This window comes from Mesoplodon bidens (genome assembly GCF_964165515.1).
Source record: "Mesoplodon bidens genome assembly, contig: HAP1_SCAFFOLD_84, whole genome shotgun sequence".
Lineage (NCBI taxonomy): Eukaryota > Metazoa > Chordata > Mammalia > Artiodactyla > Ziphiidae > Mesoplodon > Mesoplodon bidens.
Genome location: NW_027672468.1, coordinates 287,954 through 300,096, shown reverse-complemented (window position 1 = coordinate 300,096; position 12,143 = coordinate 287,954). Strand labels below are relative to the sequence as shown.

The following is a 12,143-nucleotide window of genomic DNA, read 5'->3' as shown; positions in this document are numbered from 1 at the left end:
CTCAGGGAGGAAGCAAGTTACAGACAACTCTACAGAGGGCACCCATAAACTGACGGCCACGCTCATTACCCAACGTCCAGGCCACCCACAGGCTGACTGCAGCCCAACTTTCCCACCATTCCCACACAGGCCCCAGGAACCGTCAGGCGTCTGAGGCTCTGCCAATGCCCTTCCCTCCACCCAAATATCCTTTCCCTCCTCTCTCCGGACCTCAATCCTGCCCAGCTCTAAATGAGCACTGCAAGGCCTATTTCCCTAAGAATGCCTCTCTCAAAACCAAAATTACTTCCTCGAGAATGATCTGCCTCATACTCATGCATCATTATCTTGGATTAAATACTTCATGTAAGATGCCTTATCTGACCAACACAACTATTTTAGAAATAAGAGTCATGTTTTAGACCATGTATGACATGACATGACAACCATTCAGCTCACGAAAACCATTCAATAAATACTCTAATTGAATTGCCCAAAGAGTTGACCTAAAATAACCTAAATGCCAAGCATTCCAAGAACCGTCCTGAACCAAATTCACTTCTCATTCGAATGCCAATGTCACAGACAGGGATGTTGTATTGTCCTTAAATGTACTTGCCTTTATCCAAAACTAGAATCTCTGATGAATCTATGGGACACACATGTAAAATATTCTGCAAAGTAAAAAAGCTTTATTTAGTGAACTGTGCTTAATATTCAGCCAGACCTGCATTTTTCTCTAAACCTTATACAATTACTTAGTATGCAAGAAGCATTAGAAGAGAGACAAAGTCTATTGAGAAAAATACTGGAAGCGAAGGTCATCAATCATTTTCTACTTTCAATAATCTCTTTCATAAAGAGGTAAATTCTCCTAAATTCCAGAATGAATGGAATTCAATACAGCAAAGTAAAATGCTTTAAATACATAAAATAAATATCTTGGTGGACCTTCCACCATCTGTTTTAGTAACTTAAATTATAAAATAACCCCTAAATTTAAGAAAAGTTATATCAACAGCTAAAATTGAGATTTTTTTTCCATCTATTACTTTGATTTTCCTGACCCATTTTTGAGAATTGTCAGCATTCTGGATCAATAATGCCAAATTATTTGTTGAAGACAGTGAGATTCCTCCCAAGTCATCTAACATGCTCACTAATCAATAAGGATAAGAACAAACAAGAAAGCCATATTTATGAAGCAAGCAAATTATATTAAACGACTGACTTTGAGAAAAGGTTGCTGCTTGCCAAGAAAATTTTATTATTATAAAACTTTTTCTGTCATTTGTATTACTTCATTTTCCCTTCCAGATGATCTGTGTAGCCTTGTAAACACATCATAATCCAAAGCAGTTGAGCTTTACCAATAAAATGTAAATCAACACAATAGAGCCAACTGCATAATTAAAACAAAAGTATACCGGGCTTCCCTGGTGGCACAGTGTTTGAGACTCTGCCTGCCGATGCAGGGGCCCTGGGTTCGTGCCTCGGTTCGGGAAGATACCACATGCAGCGGAGGGGATAGGCCCGTGAGCCATGGCCACTGAGCCTGCGGGTCGGGAGCCTGTGCTCCGTAACGGGGGAAGCCACAACAGTGAGAGGCCCATGTACTGAAAAAAAAAAAAGATACCACCATCAACCCAAGCAGATTACAAAATAGCAAGCAGATTTTAAAATAATAGTCTACAAGCCTGCTTTTTTAAATATATAACTAAATGCATTGAATATCTTATATAAAAAGCCAAAAGATAGAGTTGAAACCGAATATCAAAAGTAAACATCTCCTTCCCCAAAACCCTAACTCCACTCCAGTCATGAGGAGAACATCACACAAAGCCAAGTTGAAGGACAGTCTATGAAATACGTTAACCAGGACTCTTCAAAATTGTCATTAAGAAAAGGAAAGTCTGGGACTTTCCTGGTGGTGCACTAGTTAAGAATCCATCTGCCAATGCAGGGGACACCGGTTCCAGCCCTGGTCCGGGAAGATCCCACATGCCGCAGAGCAAGTAAGCCCGTACATCACAACTACTGAACCTGCGCTCTAGAGCCCGCCAGCCACAACAACTGAGGCCACACGCTGCAAGTAATGAAGCCCGCGCACTCTAGGGCCTGTGTGCCGCAAATACTGAGCCCAGGTGCTGCAATTACTGAAGCCCGCACTCTTAGAGCCCACGCTCCGCAACAAGAGAAGCCACCACAATGAGAAGTCCGTGCACCACAATAAAGAGTAGCCCCCACTTGTCACAACTAGAGAAAGCCTGCGCGCAGCAACAAAGACTCAACTCAGCCAAATATAAACAATAATAAAAAAATAAATAAAGGCATCATCACATAAACACAAATGAGGAAATATTTTTTTTAAAAAAAGAATAACGGGCGGGGCAGTGGTTAAGAATCCGCCTGCCAGTGCAGGGGACACGGATTTGAGCCCTGGTCCGGGAAGATCCCACATGCTGCAGTGCAACTAAGCCCGTGAGCCACAACTACTGAGCCTGCGCTTCTGGAGCCTGTGCTCCGCAACAAGAGGCGCCACGGCAGTGAGAGGCCTACGAACCACGATGAGGAGTGGCCCCTGCTCGCCGCAACTAGAGAAGGCCCTCGCACAGAAACGAAGACCCAACACCGCCAAAAATAAATAAAATATAAATAAAAATAAATACATTTAAAAGGAAAACCTATACATTTCCCTTTCTGCAAATGTAGGTTTTCGAGGCAAGAGTAGAGCCTCAGAAGGAATGTCTGCAAACAGAACAATCACTAGTTCACTAAGTACAAATTGTAGGATACTTTTGGAGAATCCCATCACAGCTAGATAAATGGTCCAGGACCAAAAGTAACTACTGGAAGAAAAATGAAATCAACAGTGTACCACAGAGGTGGTAGGCACACTGGCCTGGACTAAGATATGTTCAGTCATAGATAATAAGGGTGGTGATTTTTAAGCATCATTCTCGTCCCACTGTGGACTTCCTTCTGCAGCAGTATAAGGATACAACCAGATCATCTTGAAATCAAGTCATGAAATGTACCTATATATTTCTAAAAATCAATGATTGTCCTTAAATTAACTTTTCTTATTAATTTAGTCATGGTGCTCTTTTACTTCTAAAACATTAAATCTTATTTGATTAGAGACAGACTTCAAAAAATAAAAATAAACTGTGATCAAATAGCAGGAACAAACAGTAGTAACTAAAATTTCTTCAATCTAAACTGGAGATGATTTCTGTATCTCTGTCTTTTACATTTGTCTCCATTAGGGGAAAAAATATGCACCTCATAATTAACTTGGCTGGAATGAATCAGACTGCATTTGTAAAAGTTTCAGAAGACCAATGAGCTGTGCTAAACAGTACCACTATCCACCTGAGCAGAAATTACTATCCTTAAGTTTCTATACATTACTAACACAACAAAAATTTAAACAAAAGAAGAACTACTAGAAGCAAATTAGAGATTCATGTTTTTAAGTCAGTAATTTGCCTTTAGTCACTAATTTGCCTCATACATTATGATTTTCCCTGTGGAAACCCAATTATTATCCTGAAAACAAGACCACTTTAGAAAGCAAATGCATTGTGACAAAAGAAAGAAAAGGCAGATTGATACATTATTAAAATAACTCACGCGCCATACACTGAGGAGTAAGGAAGCCATGGCAGAGCAGGCCCCCTTCTCCTCAATGGACAGCACAGCTGTGGGGAAGACACTGCAGCTAGCAGAAGCGTGTCACACTTCCTCAGGGAGGAAGCAAGTTACAGACCACTCTACAGAGGGCACCCATCAACTGACGGCCACGCTCATTACCCAACGTCCAGGCCACCCACAGGCTGACTGCAGCCCAACTTTCCCACCATTCCCACACAGGCCCCAGGAACCGTCAGGCCTCTGAGGCTCTGCCAATGCCCTTCCCTCCACCCAAATATCCTTTCCCTCCTCTCTCCGGACCTCAATCCTGCCCAGCTCTAAATGAGCACTGCAAGGCCTATTTCCCTAAGAATGCCTCTCTCAAAACCAAAATTACTTCCTCGAGAATGATCTGCCTCATACTCATGCATCATTATCTTGGATTAAATACTTCATGTAAGATGCCTTATCTGACCAACACAACTATTTTAGAAATAAGAGTCATGTTTTAGACCATCTATGACATGACATGACAACCATTCAGCTCACGAAAACCATTCAATAAATACTCTAATTGAATTGCCCAAAGAGTTGACCTAAAATAACCTAAATGCCAAGCATTCCAAGAACCGTCCTGAACCAAATTCACTTCTCATTCGAATGCCAATGTCACAGACAGGGATGTTGTATTGTCCTTAAATGTACTTGCCTTTATCCAAAACTAGAATCTCTGATGAATCTATGGGACACACATGTAAAATATTCTGCAAAGTAAAAAAGCTTTATTTAGTGTACTGTGCTTAATATTCAGCCAGACCTGCATTTTTCTCTAAACCTTATACAATTACTTAGTATGCAAGAAGCATTAGAAGAGAGACAAAGTCTATTGAGAAAAATACTGGAAGCGAAGGTCATCAATCATTTTCTACTTTCAATCATCTCTTTCATAAAGAGGTAAATGCTCCTAAATTCCAGAATGAATGGAATTCAATACAGCAAAGTAAAATGCTTTAAATACATAAAACAAATATCTTGGTGGACCTTCCACCATCTGTTTTAGTAACTTAAATTATAAAAAACACCCTAAATTTAAGAAAAGTTATATCAACAGCAAAAATTGAGATATTTTTCCATCTATTACTTTGATTTTCCTGACCCATTTTTGAGAATTGTCAGCATTCTGGATAAATAATGCCAAATTATTTGTTGAAGACAGTGAGATTCCTCCGAAGTCATCTAACATGCTCACTAATCAAAAAAGAAAGGTACAAACAAGAAAGCCATATTTATGAAGCAAGCAAATTATATTAAAAGACTGACTTTGAGAAAAGGTTGCTGCTTGCCAAGAAAATTTTATTATTATAAAACTTTTTCTGTCATTTGTATTACTTCATTTTCCCTTTCAGATTATCTGTGTAGCCTTGTAAACACATCATAATCCAAAGCAGTTGAGCTTTACCAATAAAATGTAAATCAACACAATAGAGCCAACTGCATAATTAAAACTAAAGTATACCGGGCTTCCCTGGTGGCATAGTGGTTGAGAGTCTGCCTGCCGATGCAGGGGCCCTGGGTTCGTGCCTCGATCCGGGAAGATACCACATACCGTGGAGCGGCTACGTCATGAGCCATGGCCACTGAGCCTGCGGGTCAGGAGCCTGTGTTCCGTAACGGGAGAGGCCACAACAGTGAGATGCCCAGGTACTGAAAAAAAAAAAAAACATACCACCATCAACCCAAGCAGATTACAAAATAGCAAGCAGATTTTAAAATAATAGTCTACAAGCCTGCTTTTTTAAATATATAACTAAATGCATTGAATATCTTATATAAAAAGCCAAAAGATAGAGTTGAAACCGAATATTAAAAGTAAACATCTCCTTCCCCAAAACCCTAACTCCACTCCAGTCATGAGGAGAACATCACACAAAGCCAAGTTGAAGGACAGTCTATGAAATATGTGAACCAGGACTCTGCAAAATTGTCATTAAGAAAAGGAAAGTCTATGACTGTCCTGGTGGTGCACTAGTTAAGAATCCAGGACACGGGTTCCAGCCCTGGTCCGGGAAGATCCCACATGCCGCAGAGCAAGTAATCCCGTACATCACAGCTACTGAGCCTGCGCTCTAGAGCCCGCCAGCCACAACAACTGAGGCCACACGCTTCAACTAATGAAGCCCGCACACTCTAGGGCCTGTGTGCCGCAAATACTGAGCCCAGGTGCTGCAATTACTGAAGCCCGCACTCTTAGAGCCCACGCTCCGCAACAAGAGAAGCCACCACAATGAGAAGTCCGCGCACCACAATAAAGAGTAGCCCCCACTTGCCACAACTAGAGAAAGCCTGCGCGCAGCAACAAAGACTCAACTCAGCCAAATATAAACAATAATAAAAAAATAAATAAAGGCATCATCACATAAACACATATGAGGAAATATTTTTTTAAAAAAAAGAATAACGGGCGGGGCAGTGGTTAAGAATCCGCCTGCCAGTGCAGGGGACACGGATTTGAGCCCTGGTCCGGGAAGATCCCACATGCTGCAGTGCAACTAAGCCCGTGAGCCACAACTACTGAGCCTGTGCTTCTGGAGCCTGTGCTCCGCAACAAGAGGTGCCACGGCAGTGAGAGGCCCACGAACCACGATGAGGAGTGGCCCCTGCTCGCCGCAACTAGAGAAGGCCCTCGCACAGAAACGAAGACCCAACACAGCCAAAAATAAATAAAATATAAATAAAAATAAATACATTTAAAAGGAAAACCTATACATTTCCCTTTCTGCAAATGTAGGTTTTCGAGGCAAGAGTAGAGCCTCAGAAAGAATGTCTGCAAACAGAACAATCACTAGTTCACTAAGTACAAATTGTAGGATACTTTTGGAGAATCCCATCACAGCCAGATAATTGGTCCAGGACCAAAAGTAAATACTGGAAGAAAAATGAAATCAACAGTGTACCACAGGCAGTTGCTGCCGCGGTCTCAGTGTAGTCTGAGTTCCTGCCTCCCTTCTCAGCGCCACCCGGATGGCTTCCCAGAACCGCGACCCAGCTGCCGCCAGCGTTGCTGCCGCCCATAAAGGAGCCGAGCCCAGCGGGGGCACCGCCCGGGGCCCCGTGGGCAAGAGGCTACAGCAGGAGCTGATGACGCTCATGATGTCTGGTGATAAAGGAATTTCTGCCTTCCCTGAATCAGACAACCTTTTCAAATGGGTGGGGACCATCCATGGAGCAGCTGGCACCGTATATGAAGACCTGAGGTATAAACTGTCCCTGGAGTTCCCCAGTGGCTACCCTTACAACGCACCCACGGTCAAGTTCCTCACACCCTGCTACCACCCCAACGTGGACACCCAGGGTAACATCTGCCTGGACATCCTGAAAGACAAGTGGTCCGCCCTGTACGACGTCAGGACCATCCTGCTCTCCATCCAGAGCCTGCTCGGAGAACCCAACATCGATAGCCCTTTGAATACACATGCCGCTGAGCTCTGGAAAAACCCCACAGCCTTTAAGAAGTACCTGCTAGAAACGTACTCAAAGCAGGTGTCCAGCCAAGAGCCCTGACCCAGGATGTGCAGCTCTCCTTCTGTTGTCTTTTTATATTTTTTCCCTTAGATGGTCTGTCCTTTCCTCGATTTCTGTACAGGACCCTGTATCTTATCTGTGGTGTCATTTTAGTTTTGTTTCTGTTTTTTAAATTAAGTGTCTGGTTAAGCCCTTGTGATGAGTATATTAAATAAATACATTTGGGGATTATTTAACAAAAAAAAAAAAAAAAAAAAAACAGTGTACCACAGAGGTGGTAGGCACACTGGCCTGGACTAAGACATGTTCAGTCATAGATAATAAGGGTGGTGATTTTTAAGCATCATTCTCGTCCCACTGTGGACTTCCTTCTGCAGCAGTATAAGGATACCACCAGATCATCTTGAAATCAAGTCATGAAATGTACCTTTATATTTCTAAAAATCAATTCTTGTCCTTAAATTAACTTTTCTTATTAATTTAGTCATGGTGCTCTTTTACTTCTAAAACATTAAATCTTATTTGATTAGAGACAGACTTCAAAAAATAAAAATAAACTGTGATCAAATAGCAGGAACAAACAGTAGTAACTAAAATTTCTTCAATCTAAACTGGAGATGATTTCTGTATCTCTGTCTTTTACATTTGTCTCCATTAGGGGAAAAAATATGTACCTCATAATTAACTTGGCTGGAATGAATCAGACTGCATTTGTAAAAGTCTCAGAAGACCAATGAGCTGTGCTAAACAGTACCACTATCCACCTGAGCAGAAATTACTATCCTTAAGTTTCTATACATAACTAACACAACAAAAATTTAAACAAAAGAAGAACTACTAGAAACAAATTAGAGATTCATGTTTTTAAGTCAGTAATTTGCCTTTAGTCACTAATTTGCCTCATACATTATGATTTTCCCTGTGGAAACCCAATTATTATCCTGAAAACAAGACCACTTTACAAAGCAAATGCATTGTGACCAAAGAAAGAAAAGGCAGATTGATACATTATTAAAATAACTCACACGCCATACCCTGAGGAGTAAGGAAGCCATGGCAGAGCAGGCCCCCTTCTCCTCAATGGACAGCACAGCTGTGGGGAAGACACTGCAGCTAGCAGAAGCATGTCACACTTCCTCAGGGAGGAAGCAAGTTACAGACAACTCTACAGAGGGCACCCATAAACTGACGGCCACGCTCATTACCCAACGTCCAGGCCACCCACAGGCTGACTGCAGCCCAACTTTCCCACCATTCCCACACAGGCCCCAGGAACCGTCAGGCCTCTAAGGCTCTGCCAATGCCCTTCCCTCCACCCAAATATCCTTTCCCTCCTCTCTCCGGACCTCAATCCTGCCCAGCTCTAAATGAGCACTGCAAGGCCTATTTCCCTAAGAATGCCTCTCTCAAAACCAAAATTACTTCCTCGAGAATGATCTGCCTCATACTCATGCATCATTATCTTGGATTAAATACTTCATGTAAGATGCCTTATCTGACCAACACATCTATTTTAGAAATAAGAGTCATGTTTTAGACCATCTATGACATGACATGACAACCATTCAGCTCACGAAAACCATTCAATAAATACTCAAATTGAATTGCCCAAAGAGTTGACCTAAAATAACCTAAATGCCAAGCATTCCAAGAACCGTCCTGAACCAAATTCACTTCTCATTCGAATGCCAATGTCACAGACAGGGATGTTGTATTGTCCTTAAATGTACTTGCCTTTATCCAAAACTAGAATCTCTGATGAATCTATGGGACACACATGTAAAATATTCTGCAAAGTAAAAAAGCTTTATTTAGTGTACTGTGCTTAATATTCAGCCAGACCTGCATTTTTCTCTAAACCTTATACAATTACTTAGTATGCAAGAAGCATTAGAAGAGAGACAAAGTCTATTGAGAAAAATACTGGAAGCGAAGGTCATCAATCATTTTCTACTTTCAATCATCTCTTTCATAAAGAGGTAAATGCTCCAAAATTCCAGAATGAATGGAATTCAATACAGCAAAGTAAAATGCTTTAAATACATAAAACAAATATCTTGGTGGACCTTCCACCATCTGTTTTAGTAACTTAAATTATAAAAAACACCCTAAATTTAAGAAAAGTTATATCAACAGCAAAAATTGAGATATTTTTCCATCTATTACTTTGATTTTCCTGACCCATTTTTGAGAATTGTCAGCATTCTGGATCAATAATGCCAAATTATTTGTTGAAGACAGTGAGATTCCTCCCAAGTCATCTAACATGCTCACTAATCAATAAAGATAAGCACAAACAAGAAAGCCATATTTATGAAGCAAGCAAATTATATTAAAAGACTGACTTTGAGAAAAGGTTGCTGCTTGCCAAGAAAATTTTATTATTATAAAACTTTTTCTGTCATTTGTATTACTTCATTTTCCCTTTCAGATTATCTGTGTAGCCTTGTAAACACATCATAATCCAAAGCAGTTGAGCTTTACCAATAAAATGTAAATCAACACAATAGAGCCAACTGCATAATTAAAACAAAAGTATACCGGGCTTCCCTGGTGGCATAGTGGTTGAGAGTCTGCCTGCCAATGCAGCGGCCCTGGGTTCGTGCCTCGATCCGGGAAGATACCACATGCCACGGAGCGGCTAGGTCATGAGCCATGGCCACTGAGCCTGCGGGTCAGGAGCCTGTGCTCCGTAACGGGAGAGGCCACAACAGTGAGATGCCCACGTACTGAAAAAAAAAAAAAACATTCCACCATCAACCCAAGCAGATTACAAAATAGCAAGCAGATTTTAAAATAATAGTCTACAAGCCTGCATTTTAAATATATAACTGAATGCATTGAATATCTTATATAAAAAGCCAAAAGATAGAGTTGAAACCGAATATTAAAAGTAAACATCTCCTTCCCCAAAACCCTAACTCCACTCCAGTCATGAGTAGAACATCACACAAAACCAAGTTGAAGGACAGTCTATGAAATACGTGAACAAGGAATCTTCAAAATTGTCATTAAGAAAAGGAAAGTCTGGGAATTTCCTGGTGGTGCACTAGTTAAGAATCCGTCTGCCAATGCAGGGGACATGGGTTCCAGCCCTGGTCCGAGAAGATCCCACATGCCACAGAGCAAGTAAGCCCGTACATCACAACTACTGAGCCTGCGCTCTAGAGCCAGCGAGCCACAACAACTGAGGCCACACGCTGCAACTAATGAAGCCCGCGAACTCTAGGACCTGGGTGCCACAAATACTGAGCCCAGGTGCTGCAATTACTGAAGCCCGCACTCTTAGAGCCCACGCTCCGCAACAAGAGAAGCCACCACAATGAGAAGTCCGCGCACCACAATAAAGAGTAGCCCCCACTTGCCACAACTAGAGAAAGCCTGCGCGCAGCAACAAAGACTCAACTCAGCCAAATATAAACAATAATAAGAAAATAAATAAAGGCATCATCACATAAACACAAATGAGGAAATATTTTTTAAAAAAAAAAGAATAATGGGCGGGGCATTGGTTAAGAATCCGCCTGCCAGTGCAGGGGACACGGATTTGAGCCCTGGTCCGGGAAGATCCCACATGCTGCAGTGCAACTAAGCCCGTGAGCCACAACTACTGAGCCTGCGCTTCTGGAGCCCGTGCTCCGCAACAAGAGGCGCCACGGCAGTGAGAGTGCCACGAACTATGATGAGGAGAGGCCCCTGCTCGCCGCAACTAGAGAAGGCCCTCGCACAGAAACGAAGACCCAACACAGCCAAAAATAAATAAAATATAAATAAAAATAAATACATTTAAAAGGAAAACCTATACATTTCCCTTTCTGCAAATGTAGGTTTTCGAGGCAAGAGTAGAGCCTCAGAAAGAATGTCTGCAAACAGAACAATCACTAGTTCACTAAGTACAAATTGTAGGATACTTTTGGAGAATCCCATCACAGCTAGATAATTGGTCCAGGACCAAAAGTAAATACTGGAAGAAAAATGAAATCAACAGTGTACCACAGAGGTGGTAGGCACACTGGCCTGGACTAAGACATGTTCAGTGATAGATTATAAGGGTGGTGATTTTTAAGCATCATTCTCGTCCCACTGTGGACTTCCTTCTGCAGCAGTATAAGGATACCACCAGATCATCTTGAAATCAAGTCATGAAATGTACCTTTATATTTCTAAAAATCAATTCTTGTCCTTAAATTAACTTTTCTTATTAATTTAGTCATGGTGCTCTTTTACTTCTAAAACATTAAATCTTATTTGATTAGAGACAGACTTCAAAAAATAAAAATAAACTGTGATCAAATAGCAGGAACAAACAGTAGTAACTAAAATTTCTTCTATCTACACTGGAGATGATTTCTGTATCTCTGTCTTTTACATTTGTCTCCATTAGGGGAAAAAATATGTACCTCATAATTAACTTGGCTGGAATGAATCAGACTGCATTTGTAAAAGTTTCAGAAGACCAATGAGCTGTGCTAAACAGTACCACTATCCACCTGAGCAGAAATTACTATCCTTAAGTTTCTATACATAACTAACACAACAAAAATTTAAACAAAAGAAGAACTACTAGAAACAAATTAGAGATTCATGTTTTTAAGTCAGTAATTTGCCTTTAGTCAGTAATTTGCCTCATACATTATGATTTTCCCTTTGGAAATCCAATTATTATCCAGAAAACAAGACCTGTTTAGAAAGCAAATGCATTGTGACAAAAGAAAGAAAAGGCAGATTGATACATTATTAAAATAACTCACACGCCATACCCTGAGGAGTAAGGAAGCCATGGCAGAGCAGGCCCCCTTCTCCTCAATGGACAGCACAGCTGTGGGGAAGACACTGCAGCTAGCAGAAGCGTGTCACACTTCCTCAGGGAGGAAGCAAGTTACAGACAACTCTACAGAGGGCACCCATAAACTGACGGCCACGCTCATTACCCAACGTCCAGGCCACCCACAGGCTGACTGCAGCCCAACTTTCCCACCATTCCCACACAGGCCCCAGGAACCGTC

The 12,143-nt window shown here is 41.4% G+C and overlaps 1 protein-coding gene across 1 annotated transcript; it reads left to right on the top strand.

Moving 5' to 3' along the window:
* The first annotated feature begins 6,580 nt into the window (after positions 1-6,580).
* Positions 6,581-7,332, top strand: LOC308610152 (ubiquitin-conjugating enzyme E2 C-like). Its single transcript, XM_081259403.1, has one exon. The coding sequence runs from the start codon at positions 6,637-6,639 to the stop codon at positions 7,174-7,176; it is 540 nt and encodes a 179-aa protein (XP_081115529.1). The 5' UTR covers positions 6,581-6,636; the 3' UTR covers positions 7,177-7,332.
* Positions 7,333-12,143: the final 4,811 nt, after the last annotated feature.